This window comes from Dryobates pubescens, chromosome 4, assembly GCF_014839835.1.
Source record: "Dryobates pubescens isolate bDryPub1 chromosome 4, bDryPub1.pri, whole genome shotgun sequence".
In the NCBI taxonomy this organism is placed as follows: Eukaryota; Metazoa; Chordata; class Aves; order Piciformes; family Picidae; genus Dryobates; species Dryobates pubescens.
This window is the reverse complement of record NC_071615.1, coordinates 4,782,840-4,802,874: the sequence shown is the minus strand read 5'-3', so window position 1 is coordinate 4,802,874 and position 20,035 is coordinate 4,782,840. Positions and strand designations below refer to the sequence as shown.

The following is a 20,035-nucleotide window of genomic DNA, read 5'->3' as shown; positions in this document are numbered from 1 at the left end:
AATCATAACGTTGTAAACAAGGAAGTTCCACAGCAGTATGAAAAAATATCTGAACTCCTTTCAGGAGCCCCATTGATTTGAATTAGGCAGCTGCATAATCACAGGGGCTGCAATTTTAATGAACATTTCGACAGGAAATGTAGAGCTGATTATATATATATCAAACAGGAAGGATCCAAGTGCTGCAGCTCCTCTTTCTCCTTGTTGTGGTTTTGTTTCTTACGTCAGGGTGCGCATTCAAGCCAACTCTAGAGCTAACACAGAACTTACCTGACTGCCTCTCCCTCCTTGGTGGAAGCTCCCAATGCTCCTGGCTGCAGCTCTGATCTTCCTGTCCTGATACATGTCATTAGGCACAGCATTTTGAAAAATAATTAGTGATTCAATCAGATTTTACACTGGATCAAGTGACTGGAAACTTCAATGCTGTGCTGCAGTTTTCCCTTAGCATACTTTTAGGGCATGTTATATATACTTAATTAGATAATGTTTATACAGTGCTTTGAAGAAATGAAGAACTCTGTAAGGGCTAGGTTGTATTTTCAGAAAGGGAAAGAGCAGCCTTGAGACAGCACAGGCACAGAGGGAGAACAAAAGCTCTGAGGAACAGAACACCACCTTGCTTGCAGAAAGGTTTCAGCACCTCTGAGAACAATTATGTCAGCAGCTTCCAAAATCTGAGCAGATAGAATGAAGCAAACGTCGTAAAACATGGGATGCTACCAAGGCACTTCAATGACTATGCTGCCAAAACCAGTGAGAGTCCTGGCAGCTGAGTCAGAAAGGCAGCAGCACCTATGCAGAAGGAAAACGTGGTGTATACACAAGCACATGGCATTCATTATTACTTTGTTATGTGCAAGGTAAAGATTCAGTTGGAGTTACATGCCTTGATGAAACAAACATGAATATCCTGTGAATGCTCTTACTCATGGGAGTGGGAACTAATCTCTTCTCCAGAACAAGAGGACAGTCTCAAGCTGTACCAGGGGAAGTTTAGGCTGGATGTTAGGAAGTTCTTCCCAGAAAGAAGAACTAGAGGTGTTTAGGAAGAGACTGGATGGGGTGCTTGGTGCCATGGTTTAGTTGATTAGATGATGTTGGGTGATAGGTTGGACTCGATGATCTCAAGGGTCTTTCCCAACCTGGTTAATTCTATTCTATTCTATTCTATTCTATTCTATTCTATTCTATTCTATTCTATTCTATTCTATTCTATTCTATTCTATTCCTATTCTATTCTATAAACATCTTGCTTCCTATTACTTTGTAGTGAGTGAAGCAGGGCTCCCTCTGTCCTTTGTTGGCTGAATGCTAAAATACACTAAAATGTGTTCACCACAAACACCTTCACAGGACAGTGAATCATAGAGTCCTAGACTCATAGAATGGTAAGGGTTGAAAAGGATCATCTAGTCCAACCCCAATGGTCTTCACCAAACTAGCAACCCAGAGCAAGCACCAAGAGCGCATAGATCACAAAGAAAGGAAAACACCAGGCTCTCCTGTGGATCAGGATGAGGCCCTACACAAGCCCTCACAAAGGGCACCTGATCCAAACCCCCGTTAAAAGAATGTGGAGAGCAAAACAGCAAGCTGTGGCTAATTCCACTCAGGATGGCAAGGAGCAAGTGATGCTGCATCCAGGCATTTGCCTCCCTGCGGGGCAAGCGGCACAGAGAGTGCTCCAAAGAGTTTCCAGCAAGCAATGAAAGCAAACAATGTATGCAGGGAGCTTTAAAAATGATTGCAAAGAGAGCCCTGAGCTTCTGTTCTGTGCAGGTTTTTTTCCTTTTCTGCCTTTTTTTTGTTATTTGCCTATAACTAAATTACATGATTTCTTTGCAAGTCTAATTAAGCAGTTAATTGATGCTGGTGCCCTTTAGCATCTGGCATTTAAGATTAAGTAAATAATGGAGAAAAGTGCATGCAGCACCCAGCAATAATTAAACACAGCAAGGGTTTGTTCCCCCACCCTGCCTCATTTTAACCTGTAATGTACAAATCTCTGAGGATAACTGTCTTTAATAGCCTCAAATACACTTACACACCATATAATGATACTTGACAACAGTTTTTCTCCTCTTGGAGATGGTGGGTAGTAGGTGTATCTTTGATGTTAACTAGAAGGTTCTCCTTCACACCTTGCACTCAGGGGAAGGAAGAGCATCACTGCCACAGCTCTACCCAGCTGAAGAGTGTGTTAAATGGATCTGCTTGGGAGCATACTTTTAAATCCAGGAGTGTGAGTGTTTGGATTGTGCATTAAAGATTTGTGGCCATGTTTCTCCCTTTCTCAAGTGTTTACCTCTTCCCTGGTGGTCCATACAAGGTTATTCATCAATTTCCTACAGAGCATGGAAAAGCTTTCCTGTTAGCATTCTACAAGATTGAGTTTATATAAAATAACATAAAGCTGTAAAAAGAAAAGATAAAAAAGCCCTCTGGACAACAAAAGTGTCCAGGATTCCAGCCATCACTACAGAACAAGGATTCAAAGCATCCGGGATTCCAGCCATCACTACAGAACAAGGATTCAAAGCATCCAGGATTCCAGCCATGACTACAGAACATGGATTCAAAGCATCCAGGATTCCAGCCATCACTACAGAACAAGGATTCAAAGCATCCAGGATTCCAGCCATGACTACAGAACATGGATTCAAAGCATCCAGGATTCCAGCCATCATTACAGAACATGGATTCAAAGCATCCAGGATTCCAGCCATCACTACAGAACATGGATTCAAAGCATCCAGGATTCCAACCATCACTACAGAATGTGGATTCAAAGCATCCATGCATTTTCAGGCACTGATTTTAGCATTGCTGTGGGAGGATCACTGGATTGTGGTACATAGCTACTTCTACTCACTGCTTGGAGGGAAGGAGTGATGGTTTCATCTACCAAAAGTCTGATCAGGAGACACAACTCCTGGGCTGTCCTTAAGTCCTGGCTATGTTTAAAGTGAGCTTGAGATGTGGGCTGATGTGAACCTCATGAGGTACAAGACTGAGTGCAAAGTCCTGCACCTGGGGTCAGGTGAACTCCTGGTATCAACACAGGCTAGGGGATGAGGGGATTGAGAGTAGCCCTGTGGAGGAGGACCTGGGAATATTAGTGGATGAAAATTGGTTAAGAGCTGGCAACATGCACTTACAGCCCAGAAGGTCAACCACATCCTGAGCTGCATCACCAGCAGTGTGGCCAGCAGGTCAAGGGAGGGGATTCTGCTGCTCTAGGCCACTGTGGTGAGATCTCACCTGGAGTACTGTGTCCAGCTTTGGGGCTCTCGGCATAAGACTGACAGCTCTGCTATGAGAAAGTTGGGGTTGTTCTGCCTGGAGAAGGACCCTTCCAACCCAAACCATGATTCTATGATTTTTTTTTTTACCTGCAGAGCACTGCACTGAGTGTTTGTAATGCATCTTAAGAGCTCATTTTCTTTTGAAGACCACATATTAAGGACTGGACTCGACTTGCAAGACCTACTCCAAGACTGTAAGAAATTCTGAAACCGCTGCAGCAGACCCAGCTTCCACTGTTCCCCCAAAAAGCCCACTTAGGAACACAATGCTCAGTCCCTGCCTTACACTTCAGCAAGTTAACATGAGTCAGACTGCCTCTCTAATACAGCTCTGATTTAAACTAACCACAGTATGAGAGTTTTTTAGTTCTTCCTCAGCTGCTGATGGAAGGAACTGCTGCCCAAAGATCAGTGACACAATCTCTTTAGACTCTGCAAGCAAGAAAAGCCAGTGTGGAGACTCATGACCACCTCCCATGGGTGCTGCAAGTTTTAATTAGTATCTCTAGCATACTCAGAGACCTTTGGACAGAGGGTGCTACAGAAGTGGAAAATATTATCATCATTATGCCTGCTACCACAAGCGCTGGCATTGAAGGCAGAGACTTCACAGCAGATGGTGAAGTCGCTAGCGCGGCTGGCTGCAGTTATAATTTCCCTCATCACAGGCTCCCCTTGTTGGAGCAGGCTTTGCCTCTTGATGCCTGAAGAGCAAAACAGAACCTGCACTGACAAGACTGCATCGTGCTGGTCAGTTTTGCTGACACATTCAAACTGGCCGCCGCTCAAATCGCTGCAAAGTAAATCATCCAAGGGACTTTCTAATTTCAAAGGGCTTCACTCTCACGGCAACACTTTCTCGCTCCAGTCACAACCAGCCCTCTCCTGAGTTCTGATCGTTAAAGGGGAAACAAAAACAACTAAAGAATTAGTCAGCCTTTGCTAAGGGTCAAATATTCCCACTCTAACCCATGAGCAAAACAAGGAGGCACATTTTATGGCTCTCTCAGAGCAACTTCATACTTTCCTGAGCACCATTTCTGCACCTCTTGCTAATTGCCCATTTGCCCTGGTTTTATGGAACAGCCTGGCTCACTCCACCTTTGACAGAGGAGAACAGCAGCATTTAACATGCTGCAATGTGTGGGATATGTGTGGTTCTAATTTTTACCCTTATTTATTTCTAACTGTTGGGGTTAGCAGCCTAGGACTCAGAGCTTCCTGAAGCGTAACTAAGATGCCATTAGCTTTAAATCTGTTCCCAAACGCTGCAAGCACCCTCTCCATTTGGCTGAGGACATCACCTTGCAAATGAAGACTTTGCACACATGGGAGCATTCTGCTAATAATTTTTCATTTCACCAAAATCTTCCTAGAGACTCCAGAGCACAAGCACAGGGGTTGGTCTCTACTCCCAGCCAAGCTGTGACAGAACAAGAGGACACAGTCTCAAGCTGTGCCAGGGGAGGTTTAGGCTGGATATTAGGAAGAAATTCTCCACAGAGACTGGCCATTGGAATGTGCTGCCCAGGGAGGTGGTGGAGTCACCATCACTGGAGGTGTTTAAAAAGAGACTGGATGAGGCACTTAGTGCCATGGTTTAACTGATTAGATGGTGTTGGGTGATAGGTTGGACACGATGATCTCGAAGGTCTTTTCCAACCTGGTTAATTCTGTAATGCTCCTCACCTCTTTCTGTGGAAGTTTCAAGTTGTAAAGCATCCCATGTGTTTAGTGTTGACCCTTCAGTGCTGGGTCAAGACTTGGACTGGATGATCTTTGAGGTCTCTTCCAAACAGATGTTTTCTGTGATTCTGTGAAGCTCCTTGACATGGAAGTGGAAAGTAATCTCCACTACTGCTTGAGGCACCATGGGAGTCCAAATAAATTCTTCAGGGAGCTTGCAAATGCATCAGGACACTGGCCACATACCAAGGAAGGGACATTATCATGGAAACAACCTGACCAGGAGTTACTTCAAATGGCTGCTGCTGCTGAAAATGCCTCTAGCCCACACCTGTCACACAGGCCAAACACCACCAGCTGTAACTTGGGATTTATTTTTACTGCTTTTGTATAACAGGACTGAAACTTCCCCTCGCCTAAATTCTGCCTCATTTGAGGGAAGTCATCACAATATGGCAGTCTGAAAGGGGAACCTCACGCCGTCATCATTATCAGCCTATTCAGAGCCCCTCTGCTGAATCCTTCAGATCCGTGTGCCGCCTTTGATGCCACTAGTGGCAAGATTTTTGATGACACATCCACAGTCTCCGGCACAGGTGGATGCTGCTTCTGTCTCTGGCCCTTCCATATGGAAGCCTCTGATCTATTTAATTTAAATACTTCTGCTGCACACCTCTGATGGTATCTGATCATCGCAGAAGGTAACTTTACAAAGTTGGATGCCTACCCAATAGCCCACCACGCTGCAGTACTTCAGCAGGATGCATCAAGACTCTTCTGTTCAGTACAGACAGAAACACAGTAAGGCAGCCAGAGAGAGAAAAGGCAGTTCATGAATCTGAATTCAACCAGCTTTTCGTCTGCCTGATTTTCATCCATCGAGCTGGAGCTGGTTGTACATAGGAATTAATGTGCTTTTCCCTAATGGAGGCTGGATTGACTTACTGCTCACTAACTGGAGATTGTGACAGATAACCTGGCACTGAAATGGAGAACACAGGGTAACACTGAAATAGTGAGTGAAGACTGCATCAACTGCTATAAGTACATAAAACACACCAGGTAGCTTTGGTTCAGTCTAAATAATGGATTGCTCCCAGATGCTCAGAAATCCCTGGTGGACAGGCAATGACTTTCCCCCAAGTTTTAAGACTTGCTATGATGCAAACCTATGCCTTCACCTCCTTGGCACAAAATCACACCAAAAGCACGGGATCATCAAAGCCAGCACCATGCAGAATATTGCCATCTGCATGGACATGACCTGTACTATGCTAGCAGCATAGCACAGCAGTGCTCTGGCTACTGTACTGTCCACTGGCACATCCCTGAGGGGATGGTAAGGTGCTGGCTTTTTCCCAAAGGAGCTAGGAGGTCTTATGCTTTTGTGTTTAGGATACTGTGTGACTAGTAACCGCTGGACAATCTGCCCAGAACACCTGGACATTAGCAAACCAGGTTGATAGATGTGAAGACACCAACAGAGGCTTCTCTCCCTTCCTATTAACATTCTCATGTCAGCACCACACTCTAAAGGCTATCAGTACTTTATCACATCATGGTACTGATGTCAGTGGCATGATTAAGACGGAGAAGTAATTACAAGTGTCTGCTTTTACAGGCTGATTGCTTTCCAAATAAATGTTCTCCATTCCAAATAAATCCACCATGGATTAAAACATTTCTCCTACTTGCTCACCGCCCTAGGATGTATTTGATTAGAAAAAAGGCCTGATCAAAACTCCGCTCAACCATTTTTCAGCACTTCCCCATTTCTCTTTTCCTCATCAGGAAGAAAAAGCGCCTCCATTAGTTAACCTTTTCAAACACATTCTTTTTGTAGTCTAATTCAAAGAAGGATTATATATTAAATAAAAAAAACAAAAAAAAAAAGAAACCCTGGTCAGACATGGCATGTGAATAGCTTTTTGTGAGCACAGGGAACAAGCATTCATATATCAGAACATCAGCGTGGGGAGATAAGGGGAGCTGTATACGTGCGCGCTTATCTGAATGCAAGATCAGTCCTGTGAAACCAGCACAAACACCAAGGACAGAATCCATATATCGATGCAGTTCTTAGTGGTACTAGTGCAGTTCTGGGAATTTGCAATTCAATAAAGCTTATTCCTTAAAAAGAAAACAAGAAGTTAAGGATATAATTCACCCTCTATTGAGATCAACGGGAAGGGTGGGTTTTTTTTTTTTGCATTGCATTTGAATATAGCTCCCTCTCCCTCCCTCCCAACATGTCTCCTAGAATATGAAGAAATTACCTGCAGTTAGTTTGTACTATATTTAAACTGACTGAGAACTTCTCAGCTCTCTTAGTCTGCTTTCTAACCCAGCAAATCCTAAACTCTCCTTTCCTTTCTAACCCAGCAAATCCAAAGCTCTCCTTTCCTTTCTAATCCAGCAAATCCAAAGCCCTCCTTTCCTTTCTAACCCAGCAAATCCAAAGCCCTCCTTTCCTTTCTAACCCAGCAAATCCAAAGCCCTCCTTTCCTTTCTAACCCAGCAAATTCAAAGCTCTCCTTTCCTTTCTAACCCAGCAAATCCAAAGCTCTCCTTTCCTTTCTAACCCAGCAAACCCAAAGCTCTCCTTTCCTTTCTAACCCAGCAAATTCAAAGCTCTTATTTCTAACTCAACAAATCCAAAGCTCTCCTTTCTAACCCAGCAAATCCAAAGATCTCCTTTCCTTTCTAACCCAGCAAATTCAAAGCTCTCCTTTCCAACCTAGCAAATTCAAAGCTCTGCTTTCTAACCCAGCAAACCCAAAGCTCTCCTTTCCTTTCTAACCCAGCAAATCCAAAGCTCTCCTTTCTAACCCAGCAAACCCAAAGCTCTCCTTTCTAAGCCAGCAAACCCAAAGCTCTCCTTTAATCCATGGCTAACATTTCACGTACTTTAATCCACCTTCATACCAAATAAAGCCAATGAAAATACTGCAAATAGATGTAGGTGACAAATGAACTGACATGGGAAACATAACTTTGAATCTCCTGACTTTTATGCAATTAAAATCTCAACTTAATTGTTGGATCTGTGCAAGCTCCTCTCATTTTAATATGTAAATCAGCCTCTATTACTCTATAGCTCAAAGAATGTGTTACTCGGCTTACTTGATTAGGCTGGGAATTGCTGGTCCTGCTGTCACTGTGTTTACACTTTAGTGACAAGTTTGCACATCAAATTCACATAATGCAATGTCATCAACTTACTCATCAAATATAAACTTCTTAAATACAGCCTCTGCTCTAGAGTGTTGAAACAGCCTTATTTCACTTCATTTACAGCCCCTAAATAATCAGTATGTGAAAAGGGGGAAAAAAAAAGGGGGGGAACACAACTGGAAAACAGGATTTTCCCAGGAGAAACAGCTTCCCACAGAGACACAGGAGTAAGCCAAAAAAATCCCAGCCTGAGCTCTTCAGCTTCAGAGTTTTAGTTGCATGTTCCTCCTTTAAAACGTGGAAGGTGCAGGCATACTTCATTTCTCAGTCTCTACACATTTCACTCCACCTCATTCGGGATTCAGTGTTAAGGAGTCCCTATTTATTTTGTGAAGGCAGTCAGATTTCAGCTCCTGGCCACGTATACTTACCTGGAAATTGAAATGAGGACTCCAGAGAAAAACAGCAAATTCAGTAATTTTTTTTCCCCATCACGATAGCATTGAGGGGGAAAGTGTAAATGTAAGTTCAGTTGTAAGTAAGTTCAGTGTTTTCCCATTCCTGTTGCCTTTTGTGAATCTAATAAACATCCTCAACCAAGGGGACATTCACCTTGCCAGCACACAGCTGCTCAAGATGTTCCCAGTAACCTCACCACCCCTTGCAAAGTTCCTTGACGAGATTTTTGCTACTCTCTGCTGCTCACAAAGCTTTAATTTCCAGTAGAAACACTCTACAGTGACAAGATGCAGAGCAGAGATCTGAGGCTCTCCCCTGCCAGAGCTCTCTGCCACGCTGGCAGGCTGGTTTTTCTAATGTCAGGGAAATTGTGTTGGCCTGAATTCGAGCCATCAGCACAAGCCTTTCTTCTCAGTCCTGCTGACGAATGAAAGAGCATTTTCAATTGTGTACATCCAGAGGCCTCACGGCACACCGGCCCTAATCAAAAGCTGCTCTGTGATGCAAACTGCTCTAAGAGGCAGCTCATATCACAACCCCACAGGTTCCAAAGGGCAGCTGCAGATAATACTGCATCTCCTTCCCTTCAGGAGAGATCTAGCAGGAACATCCTGACTGCTACAGAGCCACCAAGAAGGCAACAACCGTATAACAAGAGGTTTACCCAAACACCCAAAGAGCAAAACACAACTGTCAAAGTTTACCAAGACCCACAAAGCTCAACAGCCTGTTGGCTTGTCTCCAGCTGATAGAGAAACCATCAGCACAGAGGGATCCAAAAAGAGAGATGTAGAACCGTGGCCACAAAGGCTGCTATCTGCAGTGTGGTGGTGTGTTTTATAGAGGTGTGTCTTATAGAGATTTGGGGAATAGGAAGGGGTTAAAACATGTGACAGAAAGGTTTCAAGTCCTTCCACTGCTCATTGACTTCTGTCCTTGCAAAGTCTCTCAACTTCCCCTGGTTATAAATGAAGGAGCACAGCTACTTTGGAGTGCTACTGCAGTTAGTGAGAGCGGTTCTTCCTCACTGTAGATGTTCTCATGGCCTGGGCTTTAAATCTGGTCCCTCTCATCACATACACATTTTTTATTTTCTTTTCCATTTCCTTCTCCTTCCCAACTTAATTTGCTCTTTCTTTCTTGGTAAAGTGGCTTTAGTTTCTCTGGAGCAAGGTTTCTGCTTCTGCTACACATTTTTTAATCAACTCCTACACAGTGGCTAGTGAGAGGTTAGGAGATCCTTCTAAAAGAAGAAGAAAGAAAGAAAAAAAGGCTCTTGGAGCAATCACTGGAGGGATCCAGGATCTCCAAATACGAAATGGGTGAAAAAGAAGGGCCAGGAAGAAATCCTGCATCTCTTTTGCTCTCCATGAAGGCTAAGTACAGTCTGGATAGCAACCTGTGACAGACAGGAGGTTTTGCACATTCAGCAGCTACACCAGAACTACATTACAGGATATATTACAAATCTCTGGCTCCCTGGACAGCAGATGGAGTCTGGAAGTCCCAGCAATGTCTCACTGGCACTTCCCATCACAGTTTCACAAGAAGCTGCAGGCTTCAGGCATCCTCGGGGGTTTGTTGGGTCAGCAACCCCTGGCTGGCCGCTCGTGTCCGGGCCCTTGGCAGCACACAGATTAAGTCACGCTCGGGGGCAAGTCTCTCTGGTTGTTTAACAGGCTCATGGCATGCTGCCACAGGCAGGGCACACTGCTTTCAGTAGGTTCAGTGCTGCATGACTTCACATCTGTGTTATCTCCAGAAGAACTCAAGAATCTATCTGGATGACAAATGCTACAGATGAAAAAAGCAATTCTAAGAATGTTTCTTTCAGCACTCTTCAGGGGCTGCACTTTGACCTAAGCCCCCAGACCTGGCTCTTCATAGGTGCCTGTGCTGACTCCAGCAGCACAGAGCATTTACCATCAAAGGCCACACTTGTTGCTGAATTAGGATTCATGAAGGCTTTGAGGTGTTTTTCCTTGTGGCTGGGCTGCCCAAATCTATTGATACCATTGTACTGTGAAAGGGGTTTGCAGACTCTGCCCACCAGCTACTGTAACACTGTCAATACTAAAGAACAGGAGGCCCCAGCCTGGTTATAGCCTTTTGGGGAAAGAGTTGTATTTAGCAGCCCCACCTTGCTCCATATGGTGCTGGGCTGGGACAAAGGGATATGGATGGTAAGGAAAGAAATCAAAGTAACCTCTGTTTAATCTACTGGCTTATTCCCAGGTTTAATATACTATCCAGGTCCCAGACTGGTCTAAATGTCTCGCAGCAGAGAAACTAGCTCCATAAAAACAATAATGATAATCACCAGCTGAGAGGTGAGGAGATGGCCCCAAGGAGGCCCTGCTCTTCAGCCAGAGTCAGCAGGGGAAGGCAGGCAGGCTCAAAACAGGTCAGGCAAAGCAGCTCTCAAAGACTGCTGCTACCAGCACTCATCCTGTGTGCTACCTTCCACATCATTTGGGTTTTGCACGTTAAAGCTATGCAACATTTCTGATGCAGGCAGCAGAAGGCAGTCATTTCTTTTCCCATCAAGAATGTAGCCATCTCTGGAGTGAAAGAGGGCAGACATTCACCAGTACACAGCAAAACACCAGAGGCAAAGAGAAGCTCTTTATAAACTTCAGAAGAAATTGGGGTATGCAGAAGCAATTACTTGACAGAAACACAGGCAGGGCACAAAGGCTAACATCTTGCTCTTACCACAAGTCCCTTAATGTTTGAAGACAGCAAATGTCTTGGACCTTCACTTTGCATCTCTTCAGAAAGAAGACAATTCCTTCAGTACAAAGTGGAGGGGAACTTGCACTCTAAACATCACTGAGAGAAGTGTCACCTAATGAATCCATCCTCTGCTTCAGGAAGAGGCATTACATGACTGAAGAAGAGTTGCCCTCTATGCACTCACCTGGCCCAACCTTGTTTGACCAGCGAGACGCAGGGAATCATCAGCAGGAGGTGAGACACAAATGCTGTGCTGCATGTGTGCAACCACCAACACCTAAGGTCACAGAAAAATCCTTCATCAGGTGGACTCAGGTTTCATTTGCAGGTGCAGCCCTTATCATGTGTGGATTTCCTGCACACAGATGGTAGGAAGCACCAAGGCTTCCAAGCACCAACAGCTCAGCCAACTGTGGATGGAGAATGGCAACTTCTAAATTCCATCTGCTCCTTTTTTGTCACCTTCTGTACTCAGAAACACATTCATCAGAAGCACAAGCATGCTGGGACAGTGACAAATTTTACCATCTTTGGCTTGTCACTTCAAGAAGATTAGATTATTTTAATATTAATTCATTATCCAATTTAATTCTAATTAATTACACTTTTACAAGGCCCTGACATGGCAGTGATGCAGAAGACAGCCTCTGCTGAATACCAGATGCAGCATCTCTGTTAGGGTCAAACACCTGCCCTAGAGGGAGATTCACCAAGGAACCCCTGTCCCTACTTTTCCCTAACAAGGAGAAAAGGACACTGAAAGCATTGAGATGGATGAACAGCTTTCCTCTATTTGGTGGGATTATGTTCAGGAAAATAGTGGACTTCCAAAATTCTCCACAGATGGCTGAAATCAGAGTTGATTTCCCCATCCTCCTTCGTGGTGGGGGTGCTAGCATGTCTCTCAACAGAAAGAATACTATAAGCCCTTTTCCTCTTTCTCACAGGGAGAGGCTATGTGAAAGAAGGGAATGCTCCACCGTACCCATGGGACAGCAATAAATCATGAGGGCTCACAGAAAAGTCACACTACTGCATTCTTTACTCAGGAACCAGCTTCCACAGGTCATCCGCTCCTCCCTTCAAGTGTACTGCTTCTCAGATGAGAATACACATGGAAATAATCAGCACCTGAAGCATTCTCATTTCTGCCCATGCTTTACTGCAACACACAAGTCATCACTGCTGCCAGATCTCCATTAGCTACCTATTTGCTTGCAGCTAACATGGAACTCCGTCTCCAGCAGCACCAGAAAAGAAAAATCAAGAGGTCCATCAGGACCACCCAAGACTAAAAGGGAAGATCTAAAGGGACATGAGCTGAAGAGAAAATGGGGGAAAAAAGAAAACACAGGAAAATTTACATAGATGAAAGACAAAAGGCAGAAGATGCAGCCTGAGATACAGAAAGGAGTGGGGGAGGTGTGAAGGGGACAGGAAAGAGAAATGCAGCACTGGAACAGATTCCAAGTCTGGGCAGCGATGCCCCGCGCCACCTTTCCAAAGCTGTCACAATCTGCATCCCTGTTGCAGAGACAGGAGGACTCGGAGCCTCTCCCCAGATGGCTGCTTGACCTTGGTGCACTCTCCTCTTACACAACCAAGACCTGGGCAGCCACTGGGAGAGAAACCAAACGCCCATAACATCAGCGCCCGTCCCCGGCTGCCCGGCTCTGCCCCATTAGCACCGCACAGCCCCGCGCGCGGACCCACGCCCCGCGGAAGGCTGTCGCAGCTCGCATCCTCCCCGGCTCTCCTTCACCACAGCCCTGCTACCCATTTTAGCAGAGGCTATTAGGAGTAAATGAGAGCAAAGGACCACTGAACTGCGTGGCAAGTTGCCAGGCTGTGCTGCAGCCTCCAGCGGTTATGCTCAAAGAGATTTAAAGTCCAGCATAACCTTGATTTTTAATAGAGTCACATTTAATGAGCTCTAACGTCCACAGTCATAATTTCCTTATTACCTATCCAGGAGTCAAAACCATGATCAGAAAAACCATGCTGCATTCCAGTCCAATGAATGAATTTAATAATGGCCAATACATTATTATCAAACCCATCGACATCATTGTCCTTAATGCCTTTATTTTCTTCTTCCCTTTGGTTGGTATAATTATAATTCTTTGAACCTTAAGTATAATTGTTGCAGATCACATAAGCTTGCTGAACACAGCAAACCTGACTGGCTAGAGGCCACCCAAATCCCTCACCTCTGCCAATAAGCCATTCAGGGTATACAGCAAAATGGGATGATGAAATAGAATTAACCAGGTTGGAAGAGACCTTTGAGATCATCAAGTCTAGAATAGAATGGAATAGCATAGCATAGCATAAGAACAGAATAGAACAGAATAGACCAGACCAGGTTGGAAGAGACCTTCAAGATCATTGAGTCCAACCCATCATCCAACACCACCTAATCAACTAAACCATGCAACCAAACACCCTATCAAGTCTCCTCCTAAACACCTCCAATGATGGTGACTCCACCATCTCCCAAGGCAGCCCATTCCAATGGGCAATCACTCTCTCTGTGTAGAATTTCCTCCTAACATCCAGCCTAAACTTCCGTGGTGCAGCTTGAGACTGTGTCCTCTTGTTCTGGTGCTGGTTGCCTGGGAGAAGAGACCAGCCACTGCCTGTCTACAACCTCCCTTCAGTTAGTTGTAGAGAGCAAGAAGGTATTCCCTGAGCCTCCTCTTCTCCAGGCTAAGCAACCCCAGCTCCCTCAGCCTCTCTTCACAGGGCTTGTGCTCCAAACCCCTCACCAACTTTGTTGCCCTTCTCTGGACACGTTCCAGCATTCTTCCTGAACTGAGGAGCCAGAACTGGACACAGGACTCAAGGTGTGGCCTAACCAGTGCAGTGTACAGGGGCAAAATGACCTCCCTGCTCCTGCTGGCCACACTGTTCCTGATCCAGGCCAGGATGCCACTGGCCCTCTTGGGCGCCTGGGCACACTGCAGGCTCATGTTCAGCCTACCATCGACCAGCACCCCCAGGTTACCTCTGCCTGTCAAATGGCAAAATGCAAACGTACATTCTGACCTTTGTTTTCTTCTCAGCTTTTATCCCCACTCTCCTTACTCTGTCCCTGGTCTCCCTTCATCCCATTCAACTCTGACATGGGGGACATCCCACCGCAAAAGCTCAGAGAACTGAATCTGCCTCGTGCATGTGTCATATGAATGAGGTGGGTAAACAGACATATGGGTGTTGCAGCTGGCAGAAAGGGGTGTAAGAAAAATTCAGATTCTTGTTATTTTGGTATAGAAGCAGCTCCACAAACCTCTCTGAAACCTGTTCCCTTATTATGCACAATAAACCTCCCTCCCCAAGGCAGCCAATTGCACAGTGACAAAGAGAGCAGAGGGAGTTTCTGCTACATGCTCCCCATTTCACACCTTGAAAATACAGTAAAATGGGAGGCATATGGAATCCATTCCTGTGGGCAGAGCTGCTGAGATCCTTAAGGAAACACAAGCAGATAGTGTAAGCTTTCTGGCCATGCGAATCTGTGTTGTTAAAGCATTCCTGGACCAGCTGTTGCATCCATGCCATGGATGCTGCACGAGTTGAGCAGGATAGAATCAGTGCAAAAATGGATGCAGTTTGCATGGCACATTTGATGTGTGATCCCCTAACCCACCAGAAGCTCTGCCCTGCCCCAGCAAGAAGGTCAAACCTGGCATTCACCTGGCTAATCTAAAGCAAGCTCAGATATCCCTGCTAACCTCACAGTCAGTGCTGTAATGTCCTCAGTGTCCCTTGCTCATCCTTATGTACAAAGAATGAACTCTGACCACGCTGCTGAATGAGGCTTCAGGACTATTTATGGCAACATTCCCTGTGCATGACAGTGATGCACACAAGTACATAAAATACAAGAAAAAAACCCGAGATCTTGCCATATAACCTGGCTTACTACACACACGCCCTGGGCTTAGAGATAGTCATCCACAGGGCTCCTCCATCTTTCACTCACAGCTCCTTTTCCCATTTTGTTTACATGGACCACTTCTATATGCACTTACAGACACTCTTAATTATGGAAAGGGCCCTCCTGTGACTGTGATAAATGACACTGAAGTATTTCCTCCCTCCTAGGCTCTGCAACTGCTGCTCTCTCCCATCTGAGTTGGTGACCAGAAGTCAGAATGATATAGCATGGGACTGGGGCAAAAGCAGGGGGGAAAAAAAAAGCATTGCATATATGAGAGGCTGGAAACACCCTGAAACCCAGTGAGCTGTTTGTTTTCCTGTCTGAATCAAAGGCAGAAGATAAAACAGCTTTAAAAATGCATCTCTTATGAGCTAAAGACAAACCTGGTAACATCCCAGCACAGAAGCACTTCACAAACAGCTAAAAGCAACTGCATGAATGGCAGCAGAATAATAATGATGACTAACAAATCACAGAAGGCATACTTGAGGAACTCTTCTCCCAGAAGAAAAGGTCTAATTGCTGTAGATGATACCCCAGAGGTTCATTCAGCAGCAGCAGAGACACAGAACTGACCTCACCTCTGCATCCTCTCCGCCCCTGACTGGTGCTCTCCCTCCCTGTGCTGAAGGGGCACTGTCAGGGTGTGGATCTGCAGCATTAGGTGTGCTGGGTAGATGGAGGCACGATGACAGACAAGGGCACTGGGCAGCAGGCTCTACTGTAATTTAAAAGCCAGTGCATTTCAAATTCAAATTGCAATGCAAGAACCGTCCCCAAGAGCTGCTTGAGTCTCACTGGGGTCTTAGACTGGAAGCTCCTGCGGGCAAAGGCAGCCTTCCTTAAACATTCTGGAAGTGTTTAATGCTTACTCATTTGTTAGAGCATCCACTAAGAACAGTGACAAACTGTCATTGTACTTCTTAACATCCGGTCTGCTCCTCGCTTTACAAACCACCCCACTGACACTTCTCCATGTCAGAGTTTTAAGGCTGTGCAGTACCATAAGCTACTATGAGATGCCAGAACAAGCACATTCTTAGCAGTTATAAAGAAATACTGTTTGAGCAATGGGAAAACAAGCAAGCTACCTTCAGAGTATTCTTGTGTCATAACAATGAAAGATACCTTCTCCTGTGCATGCTCTTTAAACCAGGGGCTCTGCCATTTTGAGGCTCTCAAGATTCCAGCACACGCAGGCTTTGACGGAAGCTCTGCCCCCTTAACCCCATCTGAGGGAGGACCCTCACCTCCAGACACTGACCACAGACATGCTGCTGGATCACAACAGGTCAGCTCCACATGGACCATCAGCTCCCTTTCATTTTTCTTTTCTCTAACAAAACCATTTTGAGTGCAAGGCAGATGTGAGCAAGTTACAGCAGTAGGATTTCTTGGGCTCCGCAGAACGCCTCCACTCTGCCTGGTCTCCTTGCAGCGCTGTGGGTGATGGGTCATGTTTTATTGATAGCCTTACCTTGATTTACAGAGTCTGAGAGCGAGTCTGGAGGTATTGACTTTGGGGTTACTGTACTAAAAAGTCTCGTTCAGGTACGTGAAGGGAAGACAGACTACTGGAGGAGAGCCACGGATTCGGTGAAATGTATTTAGCTCGGTGAAAGATGTACTCTATTTTCATGGAGTATTGAATGTAGCTGTGATTAATGGGGCACACATACACTGATAAACAATATTAATTTGTTTTAAGCCAGGTCTGAAAAGATTTCAACCACTTGCTTCCCTGCAGCTATGAAAGTTATTTCCTGCTGTCTGTACTACCTCAAGGGCTAAACCAGCTCTGAAAGGAAGGAAATATTTCCTTTTACTCCATTGGCAGCACCAGCCAATGAAGGCTGCTGTATTGGTGTTTCATTCATCATGAACAAATGATATGGATTATTATTATTTATCCTTTCCACCTACCCTCTGTACCAAACTGCCACAGGATTGCCACCACACATTCACTCCCTCCTGCATCAACCCAGCTATTTCCATTTTCTTTATAACAGTTCCATCAGGCACACAGTCTGCAATGTCTCCATCTGCTTCTGCAGTCAGTTCCTTTGGCAGTACAGATGAATGAGTGCATTTCTATGACCAGAAGCCAACAGCCTACCTGCAATTTCTTGTGGTGACTGAAAACTTCCAACTCCTTCCAGGCTCCCAGGGATGGAGCCACCTCCTTCAACCACCCTCAGCATCTCCCTCAGCCTTTCGCACTCCTCCTGGAGGTTCTGCTGTTCCTCCTTGCGCTGCTGCTTGGCCAGGCTCGCTGGGTTCATGCTGAAATGGAGAACTTTGGTTCTGCTGGGGTCATAGTCACCCTGTGTGGCAGAAACAAGGGAAGAAATTGAGCAACTGAGCCAGCCTCCAAGTCCACCCAGTCTGTACCACTCTGTGTGTGAAGAGAAACAACATTAGAGCAGGAAAAGGGACACAGGCAGTGATAATGTTCTACTCCAACAGTTCAAGTCAGCCCATCTCAGGGTAGCTTCTACTTCTCCTGCTCTTTTTTTATTTAAAGAAAACCAAACAAAAGCAACAAATCACATCAAAAAAATTCACTCAACAGACCTTGCTCTTTGTCTGACACTTCCACACGTAGAAGTAAAGTTTTGTAGCTGCTCTGGGTAGCAGGAGATTATAAAGCATACACAGATACACCTTTACACTAGAGCAGGTCAACCAGTACCAGCCTAATTTATTACACATACAAACCAGCAATGTCCATATGACTCCATGGAGAAAGACCTTGGAGTGGTGGTGGACAGCAAGCTCTCCATGGGACAACAACGTGCCCTTGTGGCCAAGAAAGCCAATGGTATCCTGGGGTGCATTGAGAAAAGTGTGCCCAGCAGGTCCAGGGAGGTTCTTTTCCCCCTCTGCTCTGCCCTGATGAGACCACACCTGGAATACTGTGTCCAGTTTTGGGCTCCCCAGTTCAAGAGAGACAGAGATCTGCTGGAGAGAATCCAACAGAGAGACATGAGCATGATTAGGGGAGTTGAGCATCTCCCTTATGAAGAGAGACTGAGATCCCTTGGGCTGTATAGTCTTGAGAAGACTGAGAGGGGAACTCATCAATGTGTATAAATATCTGAGGGGTGGGTGTCAAGTAGAGGGGGCCAAGTTCTTTGCAGTGGTATGCACTAATGAGACGAGGAACAACAGGTTCAAGCTTGAACCTAGATTTCACTTCAACATGAGGAGGAGCTGCTTTATAGTGAGGGTGATGGAGCACTGTAACAGGCTGCCCAGAGAGGATGTGGAGTCTCCTTCTCTGGACACATTTAAAACCTGTTTGGATGCATTCCTGTGCAGTTTACCCTGGGTGATCCTGCTTTTGGCAGGGGGGTTGGACCCCATGATCTCTGGAGGTCCCTTCCAACCTCTAATGTACTGTGATACTGTGACTCCAATGGTGGAGCCATTAACAAGCTGTATCAGCTCATCCCAAGCAAGCAAACGGGATTTTCATTTTATACTCTTTTTTCTTTCCCCAGCCCCCCCTCTTCTCTCAGAGGTGAGTAGCATTTAGAGCAGTTTAAACAGTCAGTCAAGTCCTAAGATAGCAAATTCATATTCTTTCCAAGTGAGAGGAAAACACTGATGTTACATTTGTGATTTCAGAGAGACAATTTTCACATCAACTGCAGGAAGCCTCATGACCATTAAAGTAGTAAAGCATGTGCCAGAGCTGGCTTCCACAGCACTGCCCAGCTGAAACCCTATAGCACAGCCTGCATGAAGAGGCATTTGATATGGTAATATTTTTCCTTCCATCTCAAGACCCAAAGTGATTTTGTAAACATTAATTAACCCTCATGAGCAGCGTGAGGTAGGTATTATCCCAACTGTATCATTTCATTTTCATTAAAGATCTGCTGGAACTTCATGCAAGGTGGGGGTTTTTTTTCATGCAAACCAGAGCAGAGCCTGAGCTACCTGATCCTGAACTGCTGGGCACTGCTGCTGAGAGACCCCAGGAGATCCCCTTCCCAAACATCTTTTATTGAAAATACTCCATCCACATACAGCAAAGCACCTCTGCCCACAGCAGGCAGTGAACTGCCAAAACTTGCTGCCCCACATCCTCCAGCAGCAAACAGGTTTGACAAATTCATGGCCCACAGCTCTGCAACTGGACCCTGCCACGGGAGGGCTGGGGCACATCTTCCAGCATCTCTGGCTGCTGGGAGACTGCTGGGGAGCATGGCTGAAGTTGTGGACTCTTCCAGAAGAACATCTCCCATCACTGTGATCAGAGATGGTGTTCTGGGCTAGAAATGGGTGATAGGTTGAACTTCATGATCTCAAAGCTATTTTCCAACCTGGTCTATTCCATTCCATTCCATTCCATTCCATTCCATTCCATTCCATTCCATTCCATTCCATTCCATTCCATTCCATTCCATTCCATTCCATTCTTATTCTATTCTATTCTTATTCTTATTCTATTCTTATTCTAATTCTATTCTTATTCTAATTCTATTCTTATTCTAATTCTATTCTTATTCTATTCTATTCACCATGGGTAAGAGCCAGCTGGGAACTTTTTCAGCTCACATGCAATGCCTGCTACATCTCACAGCTGTTCCAGTGCCCCCCTTGGGGGAGCCACACTGATATTCTCCATTAAAACCTCCCTCTACTCAGCTGGGCAGCTGGAAGAGGTGTGCTCACCTGCAGAGGCGCAGGTGCCCATGAGCAGTGCCAAGGTCTGGGTCCA

At 45.4% G+C, this 20,035-nt stretch overlaps 1 protein-coding gene across 2 annotated transcripts in view; it reads right to left on the bottom strand.

Moving 5' to 3' along the window:
* MAD1L1 (mitotic arrest deficient 1 like 1) overlaps positions 1 to 20,035 on the bottom strand; it is a 413,753-nt gene that overhangs the window by 120,557 nt on the left and 273,161 nt on the right. For both annotated transcript variants that reach the window (XM_054180345.1, XM_054180346.1), the window contains exon 16: positions 17,423 to 17,630. In XM_054180345.1, coding sequence (XP_054036320.1) covers positions 17,423 to 17,630 — 208 coding nt within the window. The remainder of the gene's footprint in view (positions 1 to 17,422; positions 17,631 to 20,035) is intronic.